This window comes from Perognathus longimembris, chromosome 2, assembly GCF_023159225.1.
Source record: "Perognathus longimembris pacificus isolate PPM17 chromosome 2, ASM2315922v1, whole genome shotgun sequence".
NCBI classification, from domain to species: Eukaryota; Metazoa; Chordata; class Mammalia; order Rodentia; family Heteromyidae; genus Perognathus; species Perognathus longimembris.
Genome location: NC_063162.1, coordinates 123,119,400 through 123,136,456, shown reverse-complemented (window position 1 = coordinate 123,136,456; position 17,057 = coordinate 123,119,400). Strand labels below are relative to the sequence as shown.

The window sequence follows — 17,057 nt, the reverse complement described above, 5'->3', positions numbered from 1 at the left end:
CCCATTTGAACTTGAGTTATGTCCTTAGCCTTTTCTTTGGTCACTGTTTTTTGAGATATGGTCTCACAAACATTGCCTAGGCTATCCTTGAACTCATAATCCTGCTTCTGGATCTGGAACAGCTGAGATTACAATCTTGTGACCACACCTGGTCTCCATTCCTTTTTTTTTTTTAAGGGAGGACAATTTCATTAACCTATTGATGACCATAATTTATTCATTCAAATTTACTCAATATTTTTGGTAAAAAAAAAAACTCAAGAATCTAGCTATTCTTTCACAAATCTTAAATAAATATGCATAGTCTTAAACTACAGGTTTCTACACTTTTTAAATCGTCAGCCTTTAGGCTGACTTAAATGTTAAAAATTATTTCTTGTTTTTTCTTAGGTACAAGATCAAGAGTCAAACCCATAACATACTTTTATAAAGCTAGTGCTCTACCAACTAAACACCTCTTCAAACCCTAAAGATTTATTATATGAAAATCCCTTTTTTAAAGAACAGACCTTATAAACATATCCACAATATAGTCTCTATATTTTAAGATGAACACCCATAAAGTAAAATTAAATTTCACTCATTAGCCTGTTGGCTAAAATAATTTCTCATGAGTGAGGATACAATTTTTCTGCCAGACTCTATGTCACACAGTAGCAGAAAATGACTTTGTCTACTAGGACACTATAGAATATGCTACAATAATATGGAGACTACACAAAACAGCTAAAATTCCATTATGGAAATGTATACCTTTACTAGAGTTTGAGGGTTTTCCTCCTTAATTTAAGGGCAACAACATCACTGTATACTTAAAACAATCGTCATTCATATTCCACTTGTTTTTAAAGCAATGAAGCTAGAGCTCTGATAGGGAAAAGCTGACAGTGAATAGAACAAATCCTTTTTCTTACAGACTTTTTGAGTGTGTTCCCCCACCCCCACCCCCACCCCCAGCTTTCATTTTTTAAAAAAAAGTCTCTTGGGTCTGGGAATATGGCCTAGTGGTAGTGCGTGCCTCATCATACACATGAAGCCTTGGGTCTGATTCCTCAGCACCACATACACAGGAAAAGCCAGAAGTGGCGCTGTGGCTCAAGTGGTAGAGTGCTAGCCTTGAGCATAAAGAAGCCAGGGACAGTGCTCAGGCACTGAGTTCAAGCCCCAGGACTGGTGAAAAAAAAAAAAAACACAACAAAAAACATTGTCTCTTAAGTAGATGTACAAAGGGGTTTAATTCAATATGTCAATCTGAGTATGATGCATCTTGCTCAATGTCATCCATTTCATCAGTCTCCCCATCTTTCTCAACCCCATCCATCCCTTCAAATTACCTGGCTCCATTTTCCTTTATATATATTTTGATTACTCCCACCCTTCCTCTCTTCATACATCTCCCCTCTCCCCTTGACTTCATGCCCTCCCCCCGCCAACACATACCTCAAATTCCACCTTCCTGGAGTTCATTTTGTTAGACATCTTACAGAAATTTCTGCCTTACCTTGGAAGATGAAGAATCACATTCCTGACATATCCATCCATAGCCTGTTTGTTTAGGGGACTTTTTCAAAGGAGGATCCAAACAGCCAAAATGGTAACAAAGTCTGCATTCATCACACCTGCAACATAAACAGATTTATAGAATTTCTAAACAATTTAAAAACATTTCAAAGACAAAAAAAATCACTGTGTATACATTTCAACTTTACATTTCAACTGTTCTACCCTTTGCTCATGATTATTACATTAATATGTATGACAAAAACAATCTAAACCTGTAATAAACTTTTAGGGAAAATAATGAAACCATAATAAATTGACAAAATAAGTTTCATTCAAAAAATTTTGATATTAGAAATATGGGTATATGAATGGATGTATATATAAAATATAATCACATGTGCTAAAAACTAAGAACCATAACTATTTCAATTTAAAGCTGAATTATTTGTCCTTTAGACAGTTTGAAAACATATACTAATATAAGATATAAATAATTCAAGGTTATTAATTCAAATGAACACATTGTAATTATTTTTAAAGTTTTGGAACTTTACAGACTTCTAAACTGCAATTGATGTTATATAATTTATGCCTTAATTCTCTCCTCCAGTTAGATTATAAATGCACTTTTAAGTTTTGATGCATTCTAACAGCAAATGAATACAATCTTTCCATGTTAAGCATTTTTTAAGTAAGAGAATATTTAAGTTTATAAAGAGATTAAAAAAACCACTGAGAATCTAAATCTACTCGCAAGATTATCTATCAGTCTTTCTGTGCTTTTCATTTTTCAATGTACTTCCTAGCACATTTGAAAACTTACTAGGAAATGTTATGATAGTGTCGTGTCTCCTATAATGTACAAAATCTAAGAAAACTATCATACCTATTCTTCGTTTCAGACAATCTCATCCTGCTGACAATGAAGAAAAATCTGTATTATTTCAGTGTTGTGTAAAATGAATTTTGCATCAATTGGAATAACAAGACCAAAATTAACAACAAATAACAAAAATGTTTACACTTTATAGAAAGGATCATATTCCTTATTTTCTTTGTGCTGTCTTACAAATTGGAAAATCATTTCTTAATCCATCAGATTCTTTATTTCTTATTTACTGATGTAAAACTTTTAAAGTCAAAAATCAACAGAAATTTTACAAAACATGTTATTTATAAAATACAAAATTATTCAATAGTCTTTATTATGCAAATAGAAGGAGTTATTTGTATGTGAATACCACACAAAGAAAATCAATAGGCTTTAAAAATCATCACAATAAAGAAAACTAGGAATCTACGTTCATACTAAAATGTCTACCATGTTGTTAAAGCCTAACCTCCCAAGGAGTAAAGAGATGCAGAAAATTAAGCAATTTCGCCAAGTGACTCAGATTAAAAATTTATGGCAAAAATAATGGCACTGTCATGTCATCATTTTTTTCTCTATAGTTCTTCCAACAACTTTTACCTTTCAGTAGCCAATATTCCAATTACATTAAATGGGAAGGCATAAACCTTCAGTGGAAAAGCATTTCTGACTTAATGAGAAGGTTGCATCTACATCCATAACTGAAAGTATGCAGCTTCCTTCAAATATGAAAATTATTATTTCAAAAATCCCTGATAAGAAATCTTACAAGAAACACATTATTTGTTTCATTGAGGGGTTATATTAAATGCAGTCCATTCTCTTTAGATCACCTGAAGGCCAGCAATGTGAAGTACAGTTGCTCCTACATATATATCAAGGGTGGATGGTTAGCAATACAGTTAATCTGTTGTTTGGTTTGAATTCTTTTTTTGGGGGGGGAGGGGAAGGGAAGGGGGGTTTGATCCTTTGCTTTGACTCAGGGCCTGAGCTCTTCCCCTGTGTTTCTTTTGCTCAAGGCTAGTGATCTACCACTTGAGCCACAGTACCACTTCCAGCTTTTTCTGAGTAGTTTATTGGAGATAAGATTCTCATAGCATCTCCTGCCCGAGTTGGCTTTGAACTACAATCCTCAGAATTCAGCCTTCTGAGTAACTAGGATTATAACCATGAGAAACCAGCAACCAGCTTGGTTTGAATTCTTATGTTCAACTACTCCAGGTCTACACAGTCCTCACTTGCTTAAAAACTGCTGACCATTACTTCATGATACTATCAGTGTGTTGAAGTATGATTTTTCCTATCAATAATTGTTGACTCAGAAATCAGACTACTGAAACTATTAAGAGTATGCAAACTGACAGTACAAAGACAAGAAATTGATCATTTCTGTTATGTTAAGCAAATGGGTTCAACTTTGGTTGTCAACTATATTTTTTCCTTCACTGCAAGGTTTTTAGGCAAAAATGTTTTATGATTCAGACAGCCAGTGATCCTAGTTCTTCACTAGCAAAGAGAGTGACAATATTAATATTTTTTTAGTTCATACTGAATAACAAAGTAATTTATTTTACAACAGCATTCTAATTTGGAAATTATTTTAGTGTACAATCAAAGGTAATAATATGATAAATGTAGAAGTAAATCATAATTATTATTTTCATCTACATATAGAAAAGTGATATTTACTAATACCCAACTTATAAATGAAGGACAAGTTTGTTACACTTATATAGTTCCAGTCTGTTCCAGTTTCAACTATGTGTTTGTACAATAAAGTTATCTTTATCTTTAGCTTAAGAACTATCAGAAAGGGAAAATGAGAAGTTTAATGTCCTCATTAAGAAAAACAACTGAGTCTGGGGCTGGTGACCTATGCCTATAATCCTAGTTACTCAGGAAGCTGAGATCTGAAAATCACGGTTCTAAGCCAGGCTGAGCAGGAAACTTCATGAGACGCTTACCTCCAATTTACCACCAGAAACCCCTTAGTGATGTTGTGGCTCAAAATGTTAGAGAATTAGCCTTAAGCAAAACAGCCCAGGGACAGTGCCCAGGCTCCAAGTTCAAGCCCCAAACCAACCAAAAAATAAATAAATCTGAATTACATGATATTTTTTAATGATCATATCCTATTCATTGATTACTTCATTGTTTTACCTTTCAGAAAGTCTTAGGGGACATGTAAAACACTAATATATTTTTTTATGATTTCAGGGAACTAATGATGATAGGGCAGTTCTCTAACATTCTAGCTTACTCATCACTGAGTAAAAATGCAACTATAAGGCTAAAAAGAAAAAAGGAGTACTTAATGTTCATATCTTTTGCCAAAATCCGAGAGACAATTAAAAAGAAAAAGGAAAGCAAATAGCCTAGTCTTGTAAGTCAACTACTGATAGACAAATATACAAACAAGGTCATTTTAGAGATCTCTAAAATTATTTCCATGTGTAAAAGATCTCACTACAAAATTAACAAAAGTATGGGAAGAGGTGGGTCGAAGTGGGGTGAGAATGTTGTAAAGGGAGACACTGATCAAGGTACATAGTATTCAGAAACTGCTTGGTTAAATGGCAACTCCACAAGAAAATAATTTTTTTTAATAAAAGAGAAGGTCTCACTGTTTCTACCTTAGAAGATGGTGAAAAAAAATCCACAGCTTTGTTTTCCATTAACAATAATGTCCTGAATAACACAAGTGAACGCTACGTGAAACTGTAAGAATTAATATACAATGAACAAACTAAGAGATACCAATGAGAACCCTTGAAATCAAAGAGCTATGTAGAGATGATCCAAATACTAGATCATTTACTTCATACAAACATGAACATAACACTCTGTAGTTTATCAAATCTTCTTAGCCAACAAATTCTGGCTGTGTTTCAACCTATGACTTAAAAAAACTAAAGAATCCATATTCTTATATAAGCCTATAATCATCTGCTACCTTAAGGCTGTCACAGAGTTAGTTATTAATTTTAACTATGATTTCTGTATCTAATTTATGCTTAACACTAACTAAATTGTAGCACTGGCTATAACATATGTATATCAAAAATAGCAAATAAAGCATTTTTAAAAGCTTACAAAAAGAGTCACTGGCCCACAAAGTATAGTGCTATTATGCAATATAGTTTATTATTAAACAACACAAATATCTATGTACTTATTATAATACATTATTATGCCAATAGTACATTATGAAATAGATAGTGCTTTAAAAATACTAATGAGAATATAAAACTAACCTAAAAAGAAACATTTGATTTTTTAAAATAAAATGTAAACTGGAGTGTTCAGGAAGTTTCTTTAAAACTTCTAATAAACATTGTGTACTACATTATCACTATTGAAATCAAATGACTCTTATCTATAAGATTAAACAAAATCTGACTGTTTATACTCTTACAAAACACAACTCCCTATATAGTATATTAATGTTGGATACAGATACAAATAATGAAGCAGTTCTATATGGCCTCCTACACAGTGAGTTCATAAAAGGCAGTGACCACATACACATAGTTTGATATGTATTTGAAATACTTACTTAGCATTATGATTAATTATAGCACCCTAGACAAAGGAGAGGAAGAGAATGATTTATCTTCATATGTGATATAATCATACAACAAGAATTCTGTCAGGTGCTTACTATTACTAACAATTTGTCAACAAACAAAAAAGAAACAGCTGATGCATTTCTTTAACTTCTGATTTCCAAATGATAACCTCATTAGGGAAGTAACTAATGAGTAAGCAACTACTTTTTAAAAAGTGAAACAGTTCAGTGGAATTCCTATGCAAATAATTTATATCCAGATGATAAACTGAACATGGGGAAGAAACTTTAGCACAGACTTCAAAAAGGGTATACATTTTTTTTACCAAGTTGATGTTGATACGTATGGTTATTTTTATGTCATTTTACTTCAATTCACTCCAAGTCTACACAAGCTAAATCAAGAATTCACTCGAAAAATGTATACCATCTTACTTGCTTACCTAAAAAATAAGTATCAACAGAACTGATGGGTTGAATTTTTTGACATTTTGTCACATATATATATATATATATATATATATAGAATTCATAAAATAAAAATTTAAAAATTAAGTATTGAGTATTGATTACCATTACCTAAAAACCTCACTAGCAGCTCAAACATAGAAATCTAATAACTAGTAGTGATAGATTGCTTCACTGAACAGTGGCCAGTATTTCCAATGAACATCTTAATAGATGAATAAAATTTGAATTATGGCCAATTATCTAGGTCACTTTTAAAATAATTCAAGCTTTCACAAAATTCTACATTCTGATAATACTATAATACTGTTAATAAATACAACATTTTATTCCTTACAATTTACAGTTATAGTGCAAACCACATTTTTCATACAAAATAATCAGAAACAAGACTAAAGTAGAAGACCTGAACATATTTCATTAATGCCACTATTGATTTCTACAACAGGCAATAATGAAGCAAAACAGATGAAAATTTCTTTACACATGAAGGTATATTAATTTGAGAAATATTTGGCTATTATCAAAATTCAAACCCATTTAGAATCTGTTCAGTTATCTGCATCTGCAGCAGCCCAGTTACAAGATTAAAAATGAAATTAAAAAATAAGCCATTAAACAAAGCAACTCAGAAGAAAATATACAATAAGGTCAACTATCTCTTCACAGCATGAGAGAATGATTCGACATTTTCATACCTGAAATTTGTCTGCTTTGTTCTTTTATAAACTGATCTCCATCTGCTCATGCCCTTGGACACTTTTCAGCAGAACAACCTGCTGTGTTCAAGCTCCATATAACTTGGTATTTCCTTGTTCATAATTAACTAATTAAGCTCTAATCAATAGTGTAGGTCCTGATTTTCAAGGTAAATCAGATAAATGAGATAACGGCTAGGGGTCAATCTCATTTTATTTAGGAAGCCCAGCATGAGCCTCCAATTTCATTACATCTTATGTACCTGAACAGCAGTAAATCTTGTCTGCAGGCCTACAGAAAATCCAGCAGTGAGCACTAAGTCTTACATTTTTGTAAAGAAGTATTTACAAAGCATACCTGTCTCCAATCACAACCCTTTATGCTATGTGCATTTACAAAGTGATGAATCCGACAGGTTAAGAAAAAAATTCTGCCATCACATGCATGCAATTCTAAGTTAAATTTTTTGAAACAGTTTTAACTGTCAAGAGTGGTTTCACAAAATGAAAATTCAGTTTGACATAATGTAGGTATTCTACTCTGCTGCAGAGTCCATTTGCATTTTTAACAGACCTTACTGAAAAATTCATAAAATATTTCCATGTTATGAATCCAGTAAAAAAAAAAAAAGTGAGTTAAGTAAGTAACTTTAAATGTTTGAAGACAGTGGTGTTATCTCACAGGGGATAGACAGCTCAGTAGTATACTATTGCTTAGCATTCATAGGCCCTGGCTTTGAATCCTAGAACCTACAAGGATTTCATTAAATAGTCAGATATAAGAATAAGAAAACAGGATAATGAATGTAATATTTTCCTTATTTTTTAGCAATCTATTTTTAATGTAAATATAGTCAAATAAACACTCAAGAAACAAATGATTGACACATAAATGGTGCAAAACTATAATTTCTAAGCTTAAAGTAAATAAAGGCTAAGATTAAATTCTGTTTCCATGTTGAAATATAACACTATGCCATTGGCAAATTCGGGTAAATGCTATGTGTCCTGATTGTTTTCCATATCTAAAACAATGCTGTTCTCATTTAAAAATAAACATTTAACTATTAAAAATAAAGAAGTGGGGCTGGGAATATGGCCTAGTGGCAAGAGTGCTTGCCTCATATACATGAAGCCCTGGGTTCGATTCCCCAGCACCACACATATAGAAAATGGCCAGAGGTGGCGCTGTGGCTCAAGTGGCAGAGTGCTAGCCTTGAGCAAAAAGAAGCCAGGGACAGTGCTCAGGCCCTGAGTCCAAACCCAGGACTGGCAAAAAAAAAAAAAAAAAAAAAAAAAAAAAAAAAAAATGAAGAAAGAAAGAAGTTATACTTAAAGTGTTATAGAGGAAACTACTATAAGCCTTATGGTCTAAAAACAACTATTTCTGAAAATCTCAGGGTTCTTTTAAGGAGACTTATTATTAATGAATGATGAGTACAACCCGGTAATTTTTTTTTAATACTATATAAATGGTACTTGATGCTGTGTCCTTGGCCATAAAAATCAGCATCATCTGGGAATTTGTTATAAAGGATAATTTTTAGTCCTCATCTCAGACCTGTAGTCAGAAACTCCAGGGAGAGAGGAAGATATATAATAAGCAGAAGGTGGCCAGGTGCTAGTGCCTCATGCCAGTAATCCTAGCTACTCAGGAGGCTGAGATCTGAGAATTGGACTTCAGAGTCACAGCCTGGTCAGGAAAGTCTCCATGAGACTGTTATCTCCAATTAACCACTCAAAAACTGGAAGTGGTGCTATGGCTCAAAGTGATAGAAAGCTAGCCTTGAGCAAAATAGCTCAGGGACAATGCCCAGGCACTGCATTCAAGCACCACGCCCAACCAAAAGTGAGAGAGACAGAGACAGAGACAGAGAGACAGAAAGAGTAAGAGAGGGAGAGAGGACAAGGAAGGGCACAGGACACCCATGAGTTTCAAAAAAAAAGGCTTCCTGTGATAGTGATGCATGATAAAATCTGAGAATCATTACTATTTATTATTAATTATATCATCATTTTGGCATTTCAAAGATGTAACAGTTCCTGATTATGTCCGTGTTTCTTCCTTTCCCTACTCTGCACCAAATAACTATCAGACACCTGATATGCCATTATATTTTCTCTTATGTTTATGAAATAAAAGTAATTAAGTAGTATTAGCTTAAACACAGTAAATAAATGGCAATGGATCAATTATGGATGGGTTAATTTTATATTGTAGAAAAGCTGCTGTGTTTAGGAGATTATTTGGAGAAATTCTCCTCCCTTCATAAGTGATACAGTTTTGCAGATGTTATGGGCTTATAAATTAGGCAGCCGATATTTGCAATGTGTAGCATAGATTCTTAGGACTAGGATCAAACATAAAAGAGCATATCCACCACACTGAAAGTTTCAAGACAGAGCATTGCCATGCTATCTGTCAAGGAGTATTTTAAGTAGAATCTAGGTGAAAAGGTTTTCGATTGACAGTGACACCAAAACCACAATAGCCTAAAAGCTCAAAAAAAGAAAAAAAAAAGAGAGAAGAAAAGAGGAAGAGGAGGGAAGGAAGGGAAGTGGAAGTAGGAAAGGAAGGATGAAACAGGGGAAACAGAGAAAGAAAGATCAATGGAAAGTAAAATAACCATCAGTACTTCCTCATCATATACTACAAGGGAGTCAAGACCTAATACATTAATGTAGTTCACTCAGAAAATATTGTCATAGTTCTTAATATTAGATGGAGTTTAGGCATAACAATAAATAACAACTTTTCTTTAAACTTAATCTTTTTATATGCTTAAAAAGAGCTTACTAATTTTTGCTAATGAGAACTAATCATTATTAATATTTTCTCCAATGTGTGTGAAACAACTTCAGACATGTATGACTTTATTAGACATCTTAACCAACCATATAGTCCCTATAGCTATAGGTTACTAATATACAGAAACTTTATAATTACATTTGTGTTTGGTTATCAATAACATTGACTACTCTATTACTACAGTTTAAATTACTTCCAGTTTTCCAGTATAACTGGAAAGAGATCCAAAATCACATTTACAAATCAGGAAATTCCAACAGACATGTTGACAATTTACATGTATATTTGCATTTCAATTTCACCAGAGTCTTTTCTAAATCAGTTCAAGATTGAGTGATGGAATATTCAATATATTTCTGTCGTTGACTTAAGACTGGCTGATTAAAGCTTGAAGATCAAATTTTAATTGTGTAAACTTCTGGAAAGATACTGATGTTGATGAAGATCTTTCAGCTGGACGGTTGTATAATCAAGCTTTGTAATTCCCACACTCCCCTCCCAATCATAACTTCATAATTATGGTTGAAAGATAATTATACTGAACACATAACATTCATATTTAAAAAAACAATAAGAATTAAACTGAGGTATTTCTAAAAATATCTAGAGACTAACACAGATATATTTGTATTTATAAGCCTAAAATCTAACATAAAAATTTCATGCTAATATAAGTGCTTTCACACTGTGAGTCCAAAGTAAAATGTCACATATTTCACAAGTCTTTCACTTTTGCTGAAATTGTATGTAGAAATAAGGTTTGCTATAGGAGTCTATATTTGTTCCCCAATGCAGCAGCATTTTATATATGAATATATAGAGTAAGGAGGGTAAAACCGATTAGCACATTAATGGAAAGCATTGTCTCTCTTGTTTGTTACTGGTACTGTTCAACAACAGCAAGAGCATAGAGCATTTATGTGCCACAGGTTTCTACAACTCTTCAGTGAGTCCAAACACTGTATAGCATTTGCCAAAAAAGCAAGAGGGAAAGACATTTACTTAATAGGACAATTCTGACAAGATATTTCTCCAATACTTTTCAGCAACGCACATATCAAATATTTCTGATTAGTGCAAAAATATTTCTGATTAGTGGGGGAGGAAACCAACCCCCCCACAAAAAAAAATCCATACCAGTAAATTAAGTGCCTTGTCAGCCCAAGTAACAAACCAAGCACATTCTATCCAAACCTGACAAGCAAAAGCAACTTTTTGTAGTGATAAACTTATGGGAAGGACAAGATAGCTGTTCTCCTTTAGTTTATGTACTCAATTGAGAGTACACTTATCCACTTTTTTTTTTTTAAATCACACTTATAAAAGTGGTTTCCGGGATTGCCTCCGAGGACGAGCTGTGGCAGAGTTGGGTCTCATGAAGGGTATCTACACAGTAAAGTGATAAGAAAAGAACATTAACATTGAAAGATCATAGCAACTCTGCACTATGTCTTAAGAAACATACTAATAATACCACAGTAGATTCAAAATAACATATGATTGGTCCAAAGACATAGAGAACATAAATCTAAATGCCATGATCTTGTATAGGCTCTCTCTGTTTAAAACTGAACTATGTCTTTTGAAACTCTGAGTTGCCTCCTCTTGTATTATTATTATTAGTTTTGGTTATCAAAATAAATCTATTTTACTAAAACAACAACAAATAAACAGATTAAGGGCTTACGTTTCTAAAGTTAAATATAAAATTGATCAGTAAAATTGCAATTTGCTTTTTTTCCCCTCAAAATATGGCAATTTAACAATGCTTGAGTACACAGCATGCAATTATGCTGGAGAGCAAAACAAAAACAAAAACCTAACTTCTATAATGCAGTGCTAGCTATACTCAAATACAGTCTCAAGGAGGAAATATTCCTTATTCTTACACTCCTTTTTTTAAAACAAGACTTTATTAAAAAATATTTTGTTATCACCATTTACTACCTTAGTATCTTTATTTTCAGAGGAGAAATCTTATAGGGGCTTTGACTAGAAGTAAAATTTGTGATAAACATTAATACGTACATTTTCTTTCAAATATTTAGATCTGTATAGATAACATGCATCTGCCAAGGAGTCAAACATCATACGATGTGTCTGCTTTAATATTTAAATATTGGAGCGATGTGTTTAATGCTTCTAAGTTCCATTGAGAAAAAGAAAGTGAAAAGTGGCACACAGAAAAGCAAAGCACTATGAAGACCTGTCATGCCAAACTGAGTAACTTCCAAAGAAAGTGAAAACAAAATTATAAAGAATTACAAAGAAAAAAGAATATAAGGTGAAACAACTTCCAGAGAAATGATTTACAAACATATGAGAAATAATACAAAGAGCTGAATTTTCATGTTGAGTAGTATAAAATGTGCTAATTTTTCTCAGCACTTCAGCCTACAAATGAAGAGGTCAGAGCATATTCTGAACCTGATACTTTCCCAAGCCCTTTGTCTTCTGGTGAAACATTACTGAAAAAGCATAATGCAAGAGGAAGCAACCATGTAATTTATTATAATACCATAATAAACTTAATTTTATGCACATATAATGAAAAAGTATTTCTATTTGACTTTGATATTCATCTGAATATGAATAAATTTATTATGAAAGCTTGCTTTAAACTTTAAATCCAAGTAGAATATGAGCTGGGAGAAAGCTAAATAACCATTGCTAAATTCTTCCAACCCAAATTTCATTTAATATTTCAAAACTTTGCTAATACCAGAATGAACATTGTACCTCATGTTGGCTCCTCTACTGCTAGAACAAAAGTCTATAGTATTTTAATTTAAAAACAAACAAACAAACAAGTTCTGGCTTTGCATTTACTCAGTATGTACCTAAAAACTTACTTACAGATTTGTTTAAAGAAAGAAAAAAATTCATTATTTTTCAAGTCTTCACTGATGCATACATCACTAGCTACACCAAAGTATTTTGCACATAGTATTTCTGGAATTACTGCCAAAAGAAGCATCCATGTCACCTGCCCCATCAGAGTCAAATATGTTAAAGTACATGTAAATAATGTAAACAGTTCAAATATGCTGAAGCCATATGTCTTATGCTAGAGCCAAGGTATTATGCCTAACAGTTTGTACATGGGATGTATAGTGAAGATTGCCTAAAATCAATCTCTGGCTTTGCGCATTTCTAGATATATGATCTTAGGAAAGTAATTCTCAGGTTCCTCATCCAAAGAAAAAGAATCAGGACAAAATCAGTTATCTATTTTTTAAGGTTGTAGGGTGAACGCTAGATGATGGAACGCACTAGAACATCATAGTCTTTAAACATCCCTGGCTAACTAATAGGAAGAAGGCCAAAAGATTAGTCAAATCCCTCAGTTCTGTTCTTGTAAAAAAAAGAAGTTCTGCTCTATGTGAGAATTTACAAAATGTAGTTTTAATATATACTTGGAACAATTTATTTTCATGTTAAATGCTCAGTGTCTAGGTATCTCAGTTACCCTATATCTAAAATGGAGAAAGAACTGAATGAGGTAGCACATCTTGTAGATAAGAGTTTGGGACATAAAGAAAATTATATATAGAAATGTTGTATATCCCATGCCAAAAAGACTTTTCAAATGACAATTATCTGAGGTTGAATTACAAAAGTTTTAAAAATATGTGAGATTCTTACACATTATACCACAGATTCCAAATATATTATTAACTCTCAAACTTGTATCTAATCTTACATTCAAATAAATCTTATCTTTTATTTCATTAATATTATGTGTTCCATACATCCAACTCAATACAAAACACAATAATCCAGAACCCCATTGCAGGAGTAATATATGAAACAGGATACTCAAGTAAAGTAATGAAAGGAAGAAGGAAGGAAGGGAGAGAGGGAGAAAAGAGAAGGTGAATGGGGGAAGGGAGGGAAGGAAAATATAGTTTATTTCTATTAGCAGTTACTTATACCTGCTCCATTTTAATATGAGTGTTGAAATTTTTACAGAAAAAAACACTAGCTCACTTTGAGACAGAAACTCAATTTGTAACAAGAACTGCTTCAAAATGCAGAGGACTTACACCTCTGTTTCTGGTAGAAGCCTGTGCTCTCTCTCCTGCTTAGTAATAATGCTGGGTAGATAATTCAAGCACTGGATTAATGGGGGAGAGTATAGACTCAAGATCATTTTCAGAATTGGAGGTTGATTACTTTAGAATTCCCCAGTTATAAAAGTTATAAAAAGGAAGTAAAACTCCTTTATTTTACAAATGAGAAAATTTTATGTGTAACTTGGTTCAAAATCATTCATCGAGTCCACAGCAGAAATGGGGCCATAGTCTTAGTCCACTGAAATAATCAATATAATTATTAATGCCTTAAAAAATCTTTCTTTTGTATAAGCAATGTTAACACGCTGCAATGGAAAAATGTTTTAAAATTTCAAGAAGTGTGTTTTACTGAGAAATAAATTAAAAGAGAAATATTTCCCTGCTATGTGTACTTGAATTTTAAATGTTTAATTCCCTAAAACCAATTACCCCAGAAATACAACACTTCACTATGTAACATATACCAAGTTCAGAATTCTGCTTTCTCTACATACTAATTATGTGTCCATTCTGCACTGAAATAGAAAAAGAAGTTTTAAATACTCAAATAGCTGTGTTGTATGACAGGAGAGAAGGTTAGCACTTCCCCTGATAAGGATGTCGAAGAGGCCCTTGGGCCTGACAACACACATATGGTTAAGGCATTGTCAGCTACTGGCATCTAAACATCATTTCTTTGAAGGACTTAGAAAAAAAACATATTAAATGAAGTGAGCCAGACCCCCAGAGACTCTATGGTTTCCCTCATTGGAAATAATTAGTACACATCTAGGATAACCCTAGCAGACGATCACAATAGCTCAATAGTTATGTCCATATGAACACATACAATGATGCTAAGAGAAATGAACTCCAAGTGATGGAAAAAACCAATGCAACAACAATACTTACAAAACTATATGGTGTAAACCAACTGTACAACTCATGGGAGAGAGGGAAATGGGGGGGGAGAGGGGAAATGAGGGAGGAGGTAATAACTTGGATAAGAAATGTATACACTGCCTTAAGTATGAAACTGTAAACCATCTGTACAACACTTTAACAATAAGGAAATGAAAATGAAAAAAAAATACTCAAATAGCTATAGTACCTAGCAAACACATTTGTGAAATACTCACAGTTACTTAACTGTTTAGTGCTTTGATAAAGATTTGAAAGTCAAGGTCATTCAGTATGAGGCAGCTTAACATTTCACAAATCTACCAAAATCATCAAATCAGTTTAGTTATAGGAGAAAAGGAATAACAAATAAATATCTGCTTTTTTAGTCACTTTCAGAACATCAAATTAATAACAAATATTCAATGATGGCTGGACTATCTTCATTATCTACATATGAATATCTTGAAAATTAAACATCTCTTTTTGAACTTTACTAATAGAAGCATGAAGAAATGTGCAGTATTTCTGGCCATAAAAAAATGCAATCTAAAACAACAATTTTTCATTATCTCACCTTACTTAGAATGGCCATTATTTTTTTTAAAAACTAACAATAACTTATTGGTGGGGTTGTGGTCAAAACAGAAGCCACTACACTGCTGGTAGGAATGCAACCTTCTTCAACCACTTTGGAAAGCACTATGGAGGTTCCTTAAAAGACTACACATAGAGCTTCCCTATGACCCAATAATTATACTCCTGGGCATTTATCCAATAAATCACAAACAAGTACACATTAAAACTCCCAGCACAACCATGTTCACTGCAGCCTTGTTTACCATATCTGAGATATGGAATCAACCCAAATGCCCCTCAATGGACAAATGGATCAAGAAAGTGTGGTATATGATGTACACAATGGAATTCTATGCTTGCATCAGAAAGAATGACATTGCCCCTTTCATAAGGAAATAGAAAGACTTGGAAAAAATTATGTTAAGCGAAGTAAGCCAAGACCAAAGAAACATAGGTTGCATGGTTTTCCCTCATTTTTGTAATTAGAATGTGTCTATAAATTCATAAGTAAACACAATGGACGGTAAAAGACAAAAATTACTCTTTTACATGATAAATTATACAGGACACTAAACATTCACACAATGAGACCAAACGAGTATAATCTCAGGAAAGGATCACAAAGGCTCAACAGCTATATGCATACAACTATACAAAATTATGGTTATTTGGAATGAATTCCAAGAAATGGAAATACAAGGTTTTTTGTTATTTTGCCTTGTGTTTTTATGTTTGTTTCTTTGTGTTTTCCCCTTTGTTGCTGTTTTTTATTTCTGTACCTTTAGTCTTGTACAAAACTTTATTGGCTTGGGGGAGGGAGGATAAGGGGCAGGGACAAAGTATGAACAAGTTGGGGCACCAGTGGCTCATGCTTGTAATCCTAGCTAATCAAGAGGCTGAGATCTGAGAAACGCATTTCAAAGCCAATCTGTGGGCTGGGAATATGGCCTAGTGGCAAGAGTGCTTGCCTTGTATACATGAAGCCCTGGGTTTGATTCCTCAGCACCACATATATAGAAAATGGCCAGAAGTGGCGCTGTGGCTCAAGTGGTAGAGTGCTAGCCTTGAGAAAAAAACGAAGCCAGTGACAGTGCTCAGGCCCTGAGTCTAAGCCCCAGGACTGACAAAAAAAAAAAAGGCAGTCTGTGAGACTCTTATCTCCAATTAATCACCAGAAATTCAGAAGTGGTATTGTGGCTCAAGTGCTAGAGCTTTAGCCTTGAGCTGAAGAACTCAGGGAAAGAGCCCAGGCCCAAAGTTCAAGCCCCTCGACTGAAAAAAAAAAAAAAAGTGTGAACAAATAAAGCAGTGATATTCACTAGACACTATGTTAAAATGAACTATATAACTTGTGGGAGAAGGGGGCTGGGAAGGAAAAACTGGGAGAAAAGTAAGGGAAGAAGTGACACTGTTCAAAAAAGAAATGTACTCATTACCTTACTTACATAACTGTAATCCCTCTGCATATGACCTTTACAACAATTAAACTCAGCTTACTTTCTAATTCTTTCTTATAAACTTATTTTTATGATGAGCAAAGCCTGATGTGTGTGCAGAACCTAACCTAGGGTCCCGTGTGCTTATTTATGCTTGTTCGTTACTTTTC

At 33.3% G+C, this 17,057-nt stretch overlaps 1 protein-coding gene and 1 non-coding gene across 3 annotated transcripts in view; one reads left to right on the top strand and one right to left on the bottom strand.

Annotated features, from left to right (window-relative positions):
- The window catches only part of Phf14 (PHD finger protein 14), a 126,048-nt gene that overhangs the window by 33,635 nt on the left and 75,356 nt on the right, over positions 1-17,057 (bottom strand). For both annotated transcript variants that reach the window (XM_048340085.1, XM_048340084.1), the window contains exon 17: positions 1,502-1,619. In XM_048340085.1, the coding sequence (XP_048196042.1) occupies positions 1,502-1,619 (118 nt within the window). The remainder of the gene's footprint in view (positions 1-1,501; positions 1,620-17,057) is intronic.
- On the top strand, positions 14,547-14,670 carry LOC125347469. The gene has a single exon (XR_007210238.1). It is a non-coding gene; the product is annotated as a U6atac minor spliceosomal RNA (small nuclear RNA).